Below are 14,380 nucleotides of genomic sequence, written 5' to 3'. Positions count from 1 at the left end.
TCATATTGCTTTTATTTCCTTGAGTACGTTGCGGAAAACTTCGACACAAACCTCCCCGGAGGGATGCTTCATGGACGCCAGCTTCCAGGCTTCTTCGAACGTCTCTTCAGAAACATTAACGCCCACATTCCTGAAGATCTCTGCAATCTGTGAAGAGGAAGATGAGAATGTTTATAAAAAAATTAAAACTGATATAAATATTTTAATGCAGTTCAATGAATAACACTATTTTACTTTTCCAGCCCTGGAAAAAGCAACGTCCATGATATTCGTAGTTTTTTTTTTGTATGACTGTACAACCCTGGATAGAGTATTTACTTACAGTAAATCTTATGTTGTCATTTAGTTGCACTATACGGTGGATCTTGTGCGTACGTACCTCCTTCTTGGTGCGAGGGCAAAAGAAGTGTTTCTCATGAACACCCCGGAGGGCATGAACCGATGGATACAGAAGGTCTACAGCTGTCGATGTATCGCCGTAGTCGTTCTTGTCAGTGACTCTCTTTATGCGTGGAGCTGGAAGGTCGCAGCGCACAGTCGGGATCCCAGAGGTGCGGCCGTCTATGGGAAGACACACCACATGGTGAGTAAGGAGTTTTAGAAGAGGGGAGTGAATAGAATATAAATATGCTGAATTAGTGCTTATAACACTATAGATTAGTAGAAATGTCCACAAACAGGCCTGAACATTAGGTGCTCCAGAAGACATTAATGCAGGTTTAAATGAATATGATTATGACTCTTAGAGAAAGACAATATCTAGCTATCAACGCACATCTCTGTTTCTGACTTACTGGATGTGGGTGGATCACTGACGGACCCGATGAGGGTGGAGGAGGTCATGAAGTGGTCGGGGGCCTCCCTCGGTTGCCTCAGGGTCCTCAGGGTCTTCAGTGAGCTGCCTGGCTTAATGGGCTCCAGGTCCTCAGGCTTAATTAAGGCATGAGAGGCAGGAAGCTGTGCCGATTCTGACTGAGGCTTCCTCTCTGTGTTGTCTGGAGCCGTGCTGCTTTGAAGCTCTGCAGGAGACAACATAAAAAGAAACTGTTCAGGAAAATGAGCCTCCACATGTAGCCTCTGCATCATCCTAATGCAGAATTATAAAATCTTAACTGCGACGCTTTAACTACCATGACTTGAAAACTTAGGCTTCCACGTCTTTTATTGCCAAATTCTGATATTTGTGTTGTGTAGTAGTCTGAAATACTATAATAATAAATCAGCTGCATTTTAATTCAGTCTCTGAGACCCGAGGGAGGGAAATGCATTCAAATTTGAAAGTGAGGCAGAGTTTGTATAATCGATACATTACAAAGCAAAACTGACCATTCGTCATAATGCGTTGCTCTTGACTGTTGATGGGCATCTTGTCTTTCCAGTTGAGGAAGTTAGCAAACTGCAGGAAGTTGATTAGTCCGTCCTTGTCTGTGTCACAGTAGTCCATCAGGTCGTCCAGAACCGGCCTGCTCACGTCCAGCTGGAACTGACGACACACTGCCTGCAGGTCCTCTTTGTCAATCCTTCCCTTGCCCGCCTAGTGAAGCAGATACACTCGTAAAAAACATGTTGTTGTCGCTGAGCCCTTTGTGAGACTGAGATGGGAGAATTATAGTAGCAATAGTTGAACGTACCTCGTCATAATGTCTGAACGCCTGCAGCAAGGAGGGGAAGATGTGGAAGTTGACCTTCTTCAGGTGGAGTCGCACTGCGCTGACCAGACTGCGCTGGCGGTCTCCACCTCTCACATTCTGGCCTGGCTGTGTGGAGTGGATTAAATCTCCAACACCTGTGCAGGAAGTGGAGAAAATGCTATTTGATAACTAAAAAAAAAAAAAAAAGCTCCAGTCTGTATTTTATTTGAATTTTTTTACATAAACTCTACCAAATTCATCCGCACTGAGTTTTCCAAAGGTGTGATCTGGTGGAAGATTCAAGGTATTTCCTCTGCTGAAAAGATGGGTTTAGTGAGAGAATGAAGTTAAACGTTAAAGTATAGTCAGAGGTCACAGAGTCGGTCAGAAAAAGTGTGGCAGAAAACGTACACGTTGTTCGTTTTGCCAAGTTGTGCCGCCATCTTTTCCCTGGTCCCAGATCTCTTCCAAACAGGGTTTGGATTGTAAAACCTGTGGCACAGGGAATATAGGAATTGATACGTAGAGTTGTGGAAATTGAAAACATGGCACTTGTGCTCACTTCATTCAGCACTTACTTCTGAGTCTCCCCCAGCCAGTGGAGGGCTTTGCCAAGATTACGTCCGTCGGTGAAATGAGGTGTGGGGATCCCAAACCTGCTGTCTTTACTGTAGTGACTCCGGTCGTACTTCCTATCAATCCTCTCACCTGGAGCAGAGCACGGTGATTTTATGGGGATGAAGGCCATAAGTAATTTTTCAAGATGATCAACAAAATTTAACAAAAAGATTGTTGGTAGTGAAAGTAAAGGCGTTTTGCGTAATATACATTTTTTTTCCCATTCTTACCAACAAAATAGGCGTTGTGGGTGCGGAGGTAAGCCTCGTGTCCCTCCTGAGCTTCCCTCTCCACCTCTTCCACTGTCTTTGAAGGGTTAATAAGCTCACGCATATCCAACCCTGAACAAAAAGGAATGGGAGACATTCAAAAGAGAACAGACTAACCATTCTCACTGTCACTATAAATATGTATAGACCTAGAATATAATCATCAGCATTTGTGTCTTAACAGACCATTTCTTAGTTGTTGTTTTTATCTTTTTAACAAAAAAATGGTATCAGCGATGACCCTGTTGGACGAATCGCATACCTTTAACAGTCTTAACACCATATGTAGTTTTGTCATTGTACCGGGTGGGAAGTCCACCATGCTGATCACGTGACTTTCCCAACGGTGCCTTTTGAATGGAGGTGTGCGCTGCTTCACTGAGCTCTTGCAGCTTCTGCTGGAACAAGGTCTTTGGGGGAGGATTTAGCAAGCTTTTGCCCTGTTGGAATCATGTAAAAATTAAGAAATTACATCCATATTCTGGATGTGTTTGTATGCAAACACCAGTTTGGGGTAGTAAAAAGTAATTTTTGCCTCTTTAGCGTTAACCCACAATATGACGTGTGTGTGCTTTTGTGTGGTACTCACAGTAAGACAAGATTTGGTGCTGATGCCATGAACAAGGGTGCTGGCAACAGTTGGATCATTGGCCTTCCCTCGGTGCACTCTGACAGATCCTGGCTCTGGTTGGATGCTGTTGTGGAATTTCCTTACCCCCGGTGGGGTGGGGGCCTGGAAAGTAAAAGATGTTGACATGGCATATGAGAGAGAATAAACATGCACCTGCAAAGCTGTCTGCCACTTTAAATTATATGTCATACTTCAGTTGTGCCAAAGCACCCAGAGATAAAACTGATAGATATGTGCACTCTATAGAGAAAGATGAAGAAATTATTATCCATATTGGATAACCCGGACCGCCCTCTCCACCACCTACTGCAGGGACAGCGGAGCACTTTCTCCAACAGACTGATCCAGCTCCGCTGTGACAAGGACCGATACAGGAGAACATTCCTGCCCACTGCAATAAGACTTAATAATAAATCACCTCCGGCCAGATCAATCACACGACTATAACACCGCTACACTGTTGTTTGCTTGTTGTTTGGTTAAATCTTTGCACTATACTGTTTAGTTAGTTAATTTAGTATTATTCTATTTCATTGTATATATTGTGCATTTTTTATATTATATATTTTTTACTCAGTTATTTGTATTGTATATATTGTGCATTTGTATACTCTGTTACTTTGATCATATGCTGCTGTAGTGAATAAATGTCCCCTTGCAGGATTAATAAAGTATCTATCTACACACACACACACACACACACACACACACACACACACACACACACACTTAAAAAATGACTTACCCTTGCAGCTTCTTGAAAGCAACATTTAACCCGGTCTCCTACAGGTACAAGTTTTCCTGCCTGGTGTTAAGAAAATATTAACATTATAGTGTTCCGTGTACAGTATCGGCCAAGACAAAAAGGTTCATCAAAGGTAACATCTTAACGTGAACTGACCGTCGGTATGATTGGACATCTATCTGTACATTTCAGTTGGTAAGAAGTATTTCCGTCCGTCATATTCAACTTTAATTCACGTGTATAGCAGCCAACCGGCGAAAAGAAAACCGTCAAATTGTAACTCTAGTTAGTTTTAACTTTCTCCTCGCGTATAACCAAATTATTCAGCTCGACGCTCGCTTGAGTGGCGCACATGTTTGGAGTTCCGTATCCTAGCAACGTCAGACCGTTCAATTCAAATGGTTAATTTATTTAAAAAAAATACTTTTTGTGGATTTAAATACTGCAATTAATGTAGGTTAGTGTCTTTAAATTAATAGTCAATCACATATATATAAAGAATTGTTTTGGTATTTCTTAATAATTAATTAATATGTATTTGTCTAAAGCACGAGACAAACTGTCTTTATTTTATTTTGTTTAATTTTAATTCCAATTTGTGGACTATTATTAAAATGCTATTATCTTGCTGAATAATAGCATTTTATTTTCTATGCCATTTAATTTTTGTTCGGAAAACAGTAGGCTTCACTTTTCTGTTTTATTTCTGTTTTATTTTAATTTGTTGATTTTTCTAAATTATTTTACTAAATATATTTACATACATATATATTATTTTATTTTTTTATTTGTTGATTTTTTTATCATTTCAACTGTCTCACTAAGCGTTCTGTTATTGTTATTTTATTGTCTTGCTTTTGCTGCTTTGTCTGTCAAAGCACTTTGTAAACTCTGTTTTAAAGGTGCTATAAATAAAGTTATTATTATTATTACATTGAGAATAAATCCCAAGCCTATGATTGGTCTGTAGCACCATTACGTCATCATCCTCCTTCGTACAATGCGTTAAAGGGAAGTTGAAATAAGTGTGAGAGGGACATCACGGAGGCTTTTATGACATCTAATGTGACGGTTAGCTGGTAATCGACTCTCTGAACGGACACTGACACAAAGACTGCTCTGAAGACACCATTCACAATAACTAGCCTTCTCTTTCTGGTAGGTGAGTAGCTATTATTAGCGCTAGCTAGCTAGCTAATGGCTATCTGAAGGGCTCCTCCTGATGCTAATTACGTTAGCTAGCTAGCTAATGGCTATTTGAAGGGCTCCTCTTGATGCTAATAGCGTTAGCTAGCTAGCTAATGGCTATCTGAAGGGCTCATCCTGGTGCTAATAACGTTAGTTAGCTAGCTAATGGCTAAACAACGTCTGTGTTAACCAGCCCAGTGTCTATTCTCTGGCTAGATGCTAACGTTTAGCTAGCCGACACTGGATAGGGCCAAGCTAGGTAACGTAAAATCATTGTAACTTAACGTTGTATGTAACGTTTGGTGAATCTGGATCAGTCGTCATGTTTATTAGATTGCCTACAGTTAAACTACGTTTAATACAGGCAACAACTGCGACTCTATAACACTGATTGATGAGGGACTTCACAAAATTAACGTCATGCAGCTAATGTTAGCTAGCTGTCACTATTAGCAGTACACACCCTAAACTGCATCATCTGTTTTGGCCATTCTCAAACGTTACGTAGATGTCAGACCTAAGCTTAGTGTGTGCGGTACTATTAGACAGACTATTGTGTTTTCTGACAGCTGACGTTAGGTAGTGGTTTGTTCTAATCTAGACATTTTGAATTTACTAGGTAGCTTTGTTGCTAACGCTAGCAGTCGTTAGCTTGCTAATTCGAGCCAGTCAACAACAACATAACAGGTTATTTGTGGTTAACTCTGTGTCGTAATGGGATTTCGACAAAGTTGACTCATTTTTGGACGGATGCTGTGTGTGTTCTTAGTTGGTGGCAATGAATGCAAAATGTCTTAGTTAGAGAGAGATTCTGTTGTCTTAATATAGTGTCGTTGTTAGTCACCTTTAAATCTACAGATTTAGGTGTGTGTGTGTGTGTATCTATCTATCTATCTATCTATCTATCTATCTATCTATCTATCTATCTATCTATCTATCTATATATCTATATATATATATATATATATATATATATATATATATATATATATATATATATATATATATATATATATAGAAAAATGTCTGTAACTCATCCGTGAAACATTTTCCGCCATACATTCCCAGATCCATACGACACTAATCTCCTTTGTGACGCTCTGCCTCACAACTTGAAAGCTACAAGTTGCCAGAGGCTTGTCATTACAGTTACACCAGTTGGTCAACTTTTACATTTCTAGATGTTGTTAAGTTAGTACAGGTGAGAAACTTCTGCAACTTTGGAAGCAGAAGTTCAGATGCCTAAATGTTGGGGCCACTGTCAGGCAAAATAATAAAAAAAGACTCAGCCAAACCCTAGAATGTTTTGCCATACCTGTCTGCTTGTTATGGCAAGAAACCAACTATTGTGTGCAGAGGGAGAAAAAAAAGTGTGGCTGGTAATGTGAAACTCTTGTTGACTTTGTGTGTAGTTACCTACAGTAAATTTCCCTCCGTTGTCATCGTTTCATCCGTTACATTTCTGGCCTCTGTGTTTGGACCGCTTTGTTTTAAAAGAGATATTGTTAGCACAACAGTGTAAAACTATGACATTAAAATTTCTGAATATTTCCCCCATTCTGCAAACAAAGTGTGCATAAACATTTTAGTTTTTAAAAGACTAAAATGTTTATCTTTGTGGTCGACGATTCCTGAAATCATGTTTATCCAAATAGTCCTTTTTTCATCTAAAGCATCACATGAAGTATGGTGTTAATCTATTCTGAATTCTCGACTATAGCTAGATCGGTCCAGAGTGAACAGTGCACACATATGAGTTATAAATATCAGCTGCAATATTAACCAGGTATGCTGCTTTAATATATTTCATTTGCAAAGGTTATTAATGAGCTGGACAATACTTTTAACGTATTTATTTATTTACATAAAACCTAGTGTTTTCTGTACTATGGCCACTATGTTAAAGGCTCATTCACCTGCAGAGAAAATACTTGCCTTATGATGAATAAGATAACTATGTTCTCATTGCTGTTTGCAACTAAAAGCTAAACAATTTAAGAAAATTGTTTCTTTGCTTGTCGTAATCATGATTCATAGTTGCAGACAATATGTTGCTTAATTTTCGAATAAACACAGTTAACCTCTATGTTTCAATTTGATCTCCTGACATTGATTTTTTGTTTTGTTTTTATGCGACACTGAGCTTTATTTTCTCTCTCCTGCTCAGATATTTTCTACAGTTTTTCACAGTAAGTCAGCCTCCAGAAGAAGAGACCGGGCAGTGTGACATGGCAAGTAGAGGCGGAGCTACACGACCCAATGGGCCAAACGCAGGCAACAAGATCTGCCAGTTCAAACTTGTGCTTTTAGGAGAGTCCGCTGTGGGGAAGTCAAGTCTTGTACTTCGTTTCGTCAAGGGGCAGTTTCACGAATTCCAAGAGAGCACAATCGGAGGTACGTGTCTTTGTCTTTGTTAGGCCATGATGTTGTGGTTTCTTTCCCTCTGTGAACAGGCCTGCAAAATTGCATGCAAGGACTGACATGCCTTTATTTACCCTCTTGTCACAGGGAGACTTGCAGTGAGTCATACAGTGGAATGAACATTGAATATGTAGATCATTTTAAGGTTAGAGGTGAAATGAAGAGGAGATTAAGACTGTGGGTGTGAATATGGTGATGAAGAGGAACGGAGAGCTGCAAGAGTTATTAGGTGAATTCCTGGACGTCGTTATCTAGTTCCTGGTTTGTCCAGCAGATTACGTGAGATTAAAGCAGTCAGTTATCATCTACATACTTATTGGCCTTACATGTTGCTTACTGGATGTCATGTGGTTGATTTAAAATTCAAGGTGTTTTTGACTCAAGGGTCGCTGGTTCAATCCCCAGAACGGCAAATGTGAAGTTCTGGTTAGTTTCCAATGGGGATGTGTGTAACTGACTGAATATGAAAAGGGAGTTTGCCTGTCAATTAATCCACCCAGAGTAAATACGAAAATCTCACCCTACTTAATGCTTCAGCACCCATCCAGATTATCAGTATAAAACATGTTTGATTCACTCGGGTCCCGTTTTCCAAACGTGGACTAAGTCAACCAGATAATCCTGTGTGCGTGCGTGCGTGCTTGCCTGCCTCCAGCACTGGTCTTTAAATGATCACCTTCACAGAAACATGTTTTGTGGATCTCCAGTAAACACATTTGTCATGGGTTCCTCTGCTTTGTGCACCTGCAGCTGCCTTCCTGACTCAGACGGTATGTTTGGACGACACAACGGTCAAGTTTGAAATCTGGGACACAGCTGGTCAGGAGCGCTACCACAGTCTGGCTCCCATGTACTACAGAGGGGCCCAGGCAGCCATCGTGGTGTACGACATAACAAATGAGGTGAGTTCGGGTTGCCAGGTTTTCATGCCATGCGGTTGCAGCTATCGACGTCGCTCTCACTAAGCAGAGCTGGGACAACATTGTTGTGAATGATGAAGAGATAGAGGGGAAGAGGGGGGGAGGGGAGGGTTCCGCTGAGAGAGAAAGACAGACACAAAAATAGAATGAATGTTCCTCAGTGACAAAGCCAGCAGCAATTCTGTTCAAACTAAGTTTTAGAAAAAGTTTAGCATGTAGCCAAGTTTTTTTCTTCCTTGTTTGCATAACTTCCTAATGGCAGTATCACCCTGCCTCCCACGCTATACAAAATGCTGCTCCCACTGTACTGTTTGTTTCATTTTTCATCAAAAGCATTATTTAATTGTTCCCCTGTTGTTTTGATGAAAAGATTAGCAAAAGCCCAGCCAGCCGCCCTGGGAAGCCTCCTGTCGTCCCCATCTTTCCCTCACATGGGTCTCATTGTTGTTTCTCACTAACCGAGTCATCCTGTTTTGCTTGCCAGGAGTCATTTGTACGGGCGAAGAACTGGGTTAAAGAGCTTCAGAGACAAGCCAGTCCAAATATTGTAATAGCTCTGGCTGGGAACAAGGCGGATCTCGCAAGCAAGAGAGCACTGGACTTCCAGGTTTGTGTTCTTATTGATCAATTGTGGAAATGGAACCAGAAAAATCACAACGGGTATATGTCTGTTAAAGCTAGTGTAAAAGATTCAGACTGATAATTGGCCTTGGTCCTGCCTACTGTACCTTCTCCCACATTAAGTGTTTTGAGCATGCAAACTGTGAGCGACTAAAAGTCATTTTAATGAAGGATTTCCTGGTTTCACTTTCATAGGATGCACAGTCATACGCAGACGATAACAGCTTGCTTTTTATGGAAACATCTGCAAAGACCTCTATGAACGTGAACGAGATATTCATGGCCATCGGTGAGTTTCTCTCATATCTTGTCTTTTTTTTTTTTCACATGAAATAAATCCAAGCCGAGCTATTCACCACCTGCCTTGTTGCACCAGCTGTGGACAGACAGCGGTGCATTCTGGTTGCTCTCCTCCACCCATACATTTGGGAAAATGCACACGTATTTGCATGCAGGCGATCACTGTGTCTGATGAACTGGACCGATGAAAAAAGGCCACAACAGGATATGAATAATGGAGGCCGGGTTTATACTGAAATGAAATGTCACGGCCCATAATGCTCAACAAGTACTCGCCACTCTTTTTGGAAACCTCCCCGGTGGCTGTTGAAGTAATGGTGCATCTTGTCAGACCTCGTTGACTACGTCTCTCAGGCAGAGACGTAGTCGTGGCCTCCAGCTGGTCTGGAGGCCACTGAGGCCTTTGAAGAGCGCAGCCCTTAAACTCAGCATCTGAGAGCGGGAGCTCCATTTGAATTTAAAGGACACTGTTCTCTGGCGTGAAGCGATCACAAAGAAGTCCCGTCAGCCTCTTGTGTGACGCCCATACTTCACCCACACAGGTGTTTTCACTTATGTTTGATTCGACTTTTTCTCAAGAACAGACGCTGCTTGATTGACAGCTCCCTCACTCTCCCTGTTAGGGCGGGACAATTGGCACTGTTGTTGTCGTCTGTGTGTTGTCTTTGGCGGTATCATGTAATTATATTTTAATTGAAAACACCTGTGTGATGAGTGTGCAGGTCCTTTTTTAAAGGGATCTTTATGCGAAATGGTTGTTTGTTCGGAAAATAAATAATCTTGGTGTAAACCCTTTATTAAGAATAATCCCTTGATGTACCAGCAACAATAATACAATATACGTAACAAAAACAACAAGATAATTAAACCACATGTGATAAAAACATAGATAAAATAATAGGACAAACAAATTCAGTAGATTATACTCCAATTGGTAGCATTCATTATTAAAGTTATTAAAACATAAAAGGGATCCTATGTTTTAATAACTCAAATACTGATGTGTGTGTGGATATACATCCAGCATCGGTCTGGCTTATTCCTGTTTTATGATTTTATTAGTTGTCAAAAACTGTACAAAAAAATTGACAAAGAGCCACTGAACACCCTGTTTTAGTCTGAACATGCCCCATTCTCAAATTTAAAACATCCATTCAGACCCAGTCTATTCTGCCCAACCACAACCGTTAGAACGGCTTTCATTTTTTGTGACCATAAGTGACACAAGAGGGTGGAGTTCAGTACAAGGAAACACGAAATAAGACATTTTTAGGCAAACAAAATGTTGCATTTAACTTTGATGAACTGAAAACACTGTGAAGGAGTTAAAGTTGTGAAACGAAAACATGGACGACTCCCACACCAACACTGTTTACTCTCAATGGTAATCATTTACTAAATGAACATCATGCTGTAATGAAGAAGCCTGAAACTAGAGATTGAGACCATAAACTCATGTTTACAATGTTTACTGAGGTAATAAATTACGTGAGAAGTAGAGTCATTTTCTCATAGACTTCTATACAACCAGAGGACTCGCCTCCTGCTGGTCAGAAGAGAGAACACACGTTAAAAACACTTCCGCATTGGCTTCACTCTTCAGAATCGGAGGTTGCCGCCTGGTCTGGTCCCATCTTTACAAGTTGAGCAGTTGAATCGGGGGTGTGGTGTCCCAGAGAATGTTACAGAGTTGTAACAGTTTGATTTGAGGGGTCTAGGGGACAGAAATCATAGACCTTCTCTGAAAAATATTTAAATAACCTCTGTAGTGATGTAGACCGCAGACTGGAACCGGAACAATGAAAAGTACAATGAAGTGACCGTACATGTAATTTACTAACTCCTAAGAATAGCTTCTTGGTGACGTCGTCACTGATCTTGTTGCCGTGTCATTACAGCAAAGAAGCTTCCCAAGAATGAGCCTCAGATGGCCGGAGCCAGCAGCGGGCGGAACCGGGGGGTGGACCTGACGGAGACGGCTCAGCCCACCGGCCGTTCCTGCTGCAGTAATAACTAACTCTTCCTGCTCACCCCACACACACACATCCTCTGCCCCCCCCTCCTCCCTCCCATCTGGACATCGGGCTCCTTGGCTTCTTGACGTCAGCCTCACTCCCCTGGAATAGCTAAAAGACTCTGTATAGCTGCATTTCTAATACTTTTCTTTTTGTTTTTTTGATGTTCTTTTGTTTTTTTTCAACTTTTTTTTAAGAAGTGTATATCAGTATAATGGATGCATGTATCACTACAACGCCTAAAAACACATTTTTATCTCTTACTCAGTTTGGAAGACTAACCCACGTTTCAGAAAGACGAGCGAGCGACGGACCTGCGAGCGTGTGATTGCGTGATCTGCTGATGAGAAGGTGTAGCCTCATTTGTCACTTCACAGGGTCGACTGGGGTGCGAATGGTGTTTTGCCTGTGATGCTCTTTGTGCGCGGGTTAAGTTACGCTCACAATCAGAAGAAACCCAAATTGTTCCCATCTTGAGATGCCGGCTGTGAGGCATCGTTGTATTGAAACGGTGCCAGGAAAGATATCCCCCCCCCCCCCCCACGTCTGTTACACAGGAAGACATCCTAATCCAAGGCTCCTAATGCGAAGGGCGGAAGATGCATTCGGTACTGTACTGTTTGTGAAAAAGTTGGAAAATACACAAGTCTTTTGAGAGTATTGAAAAGTAAAAAAACTGCCTTGATACACATCTAGCTTCCTATTCTGCGCGACCATCTGTAGAGCAATATTGCCGCACGTCAACAACAAAGTCTTTGCGGTGTGGAAAACATGGAGTTTTGTAAAGATCGGGAACCAACACCTTCAGGCCAACATGGCGGGATTTTTTTTCTAAATTCTATTTTAACAAAATCCTTTCATGTTGCGGCATCATCAGAGTCCGTCACATTTAGACACTGATACGGTTTCGCGTGGGAAATAAAAACAGGAAACTGCAGAGACTTTGAGCACACGATGTTAAACTCGTTGTTAATCTGCTCTGTTTCTGCATCGATTTGAGTGATCTCAATCAAATTAGGTGGGGGGTCGTTTTTAGAATACAGTTCAGGCCGCACACGAACAGAATATTGGACTACCACCCATTGTCTGTGGAAAAAAAAAAAATATATATATATATATATCCTGAAATGTTGTTCTAAGGTGCAATGTTGTCTTCTTCCTCCTTTAGCACCGCTTGCAGAGCTCCTGAGCTCACAAGGAAATTGTCTAGAGATTCCGAACAATTGTACAGTTCACTATAGTTTTCTTCATCCCAGACTGTGTCACAAACTGGTCACATGTTAAGCAGTGGTGGTCTCTCTTAGGTATATGTAGTGGTCTTAACAAAAAAAAAAAATCCCCTCCCTGGTGTCTTGTTACTTTTCTCAGAAAGGGTCCATGGTCATGTTTGAAAGGAACTTTTATGTCATTGCACAGTGTTGATCATGTTTTAATTAATGACTTGCCCTTCGATTTTATATGACGGACTGTGTTGGACTTGCTAACCTACAGCTATAAGCGGGTGGCATAATTAACCTTACTGGTGGTCTCTCTTACGGCTTAATGAATTTTGATGATGTAAAACAGCATTACTAGTGATGGGCTGATCAGTTTTGAGTGTCTGAATACAACTTAATAAATTCAATAAAGAGGTCTCTTGTACGCCCTTTTTGCTCTGAATGTGTCGGCGGCATCGCATGTGGGAGGAGTTCAGATTCTGCTTTTATTGAAACCAAATTCCATGTTACTCACTGAAAGGCCAAACTTTAATTTAACCACAACTTGGATGCTTTTCTTTAATTACAAGACTGTCGTCCACAAAATCCGTACAGATCTGAGCTTTAAGGTTCTTGTGAGTATTTCTAACTGGAGCTGCAATAATTAATAGATTAAAAGACAATGAATCAGTATTTCATTTTAAGACTTCTCCATGCTTCTGTGGAGCTGTATTTAGGCACAGCGCATGCTTTCAGCTAAATGCTAACGTGTGTTATGTTAAGCAGGTCATTCTACCACGTCCACCATCTTAGCTTATCAGGTTAACGTTTGCTACATTTGCTTATTAGCACAGGTTTTGGTAGAGGCTTATGGGTTTGACCTCATGCTGGTGAAGAAGACACATGGATGTGTGTGCCTCACTTCATTGCAATTCATCCAACAGTCAACACATGACACAAGATTGTTTTGGACAAAACAAGCTTTTTCAAACTAATTTTTAAATCAAAGTTGATAGAGAGGCAGAGATAATCCCACCTTGAAAAATACTGGATCCTACAATTCCCATGATGCAACTTGATTGCTACTTTTTGTTAGACCCTTGCTGCCTGGAAAACACCCTCCAGGGTTTAGGTGTGAGTGAACTGAAGAGTGAAGTCGATGCAGCGCTACTTCTGTCCTCATTTCTCTGCTCTCTTGGTTGAACTCTGGTGTTTCTCATGTATTTCCACCATCTGCCTCCTCTCTCTCAGCTCTTGGCTGTGTTCCATCCCGACTCTTCACACACTCCTCTGAACTCTCAACCGGGCTGATCACATGTTTGGCCAAGACTCAAATCTCAGTGCAGAGATGACCTCCTACTCCTCAATTAGAGTCCTTAGAACCTCGTTAACAGCCTCCTCATCCGCCCACGCAGCAGTGGAGTGGACGGGATGAGGAGTCCTGAGGCTTCACGGCACGGGGATCAATACCCGATTAAACTCCTGGTCTCCCTCTCCTCGTGGTCGCCTTGATGACGTCCCTCAAGAACAGACTGTGCTTCTTTTTTTTATTAGATATTCCAAAGATCATAGAAGACTTGTGGAATAATGTTAGACAGGACTACAATGGGAATGTTGATATGATCTAAATCTACTAAATGGACGTCGTGGTACGATTGTTTTCATTGGCACAAATACACTTTGAACCTCAACACTAAAACAGTATGTATAGTAGTATCACAAAGATTACAAATACATGTAGTTAATGACATTCACAGACATGTTTCTACTTTTCATTATAAGTTATGTGGTTCACTGCTTTCCCACATCGTGCCCTTTTTACTAT

The 14,380-nt window shown here is 41.1% G+C and overlaps 2 protein-coding genes across 5 annotated transcripts; one reads left to right on the top strand and one right to left on the bottom strand.

Annotated features, from left to right (window-relative positions):
- efhb (EF-hand domain family, member B) lies at nt 1-4,113 on the bottom strand. Its single transcript, XM_076081115.1, has 13 exons — nt 4,051-4,113; nt 3,895-3,954; nt 3,108-3,251; nt 2,781-2,958; nt 2,480-2,590; nt 2,210-2,339; nt 2,043-2,123; nt 1,883-1,947; nt 1,632-1,786; nt 1,327-1,534; nt 795-1,019; nt 380-561; nt 1-147 (listed from the first exon to the last, which is right to left on the bottom strand). The coding sequence occupies exons 1-13, from the start codon at nt 4,111-4,113 to the stop codon at nt 1-3; spliced, it is 1,749 nt and encodes a 582-aa protein (XP_075937230.1).
- A 766-nt stretch (nt 4,114-4,879) lies between these two features.
- Nucleotides 4,880-13,000, top strand: rab5ab (RAB5A, member RAS oncogene family, b). Of its 4 annotated transcripts, none has more exons than XM_076081118.1 (8): nt 4,880-5,052; nt 7,250-7,313; nt 7,393-7,476; nt 7,591-7,732; nt 8,254-8,405; nt 8,908-9,030; nt 9,240-9,333; nt 11,243-13,000. In XM_076081118.1, exons 4-8 carry the CDS (start codon nt 7,693-7,695, stop codon nt 11,359-11,361), a joined length of 528 nt encoding a protein of 175 aa, XP_075937233.1. In that variant the 5' UTR covers nt 4,880-5,052; nt 7,250-7,313; nt 7,393-7,476; nt 7,591-7,692; the 3' UTR covers nt 11,362-13,000. The 4 variants fall into 4 exon arrangements, with proteins under 4 accessions (XP_075937233.1, XP_075937234.1, XP_075937231.1 ...); XM_076081119.1 differs by having other exon boundaries at nt 4,880-5,056; XM_076081116.1 differs by lacking the exon at nt 7,591-7,732 and having other exon boundaries at nt 7,250-7,476.
- Nucleotides 13,001-14,380: the final 1,380 nt, after the last annotated feature.

This window comes from Anarhichas minor, unplaced genomic scaffold (assembly GCF_050575085.1).
Source record: "Anarhichas minor isolate MPS153535 unplaced genomic scaffold, ASM5057508v1 ptg000079l, whole genome shotgun sequence".
Taxonomy (NCBI): domain Eukaryota; kingdom Metazoa; phylum Chordata; class Actinopteri; order Perciformes; family Anarhichadidae; genus Anarhichas; species Anarhichas minor.
This window is presented reverse-complemented; position numbering and strand designations above follow the sequence as displayed.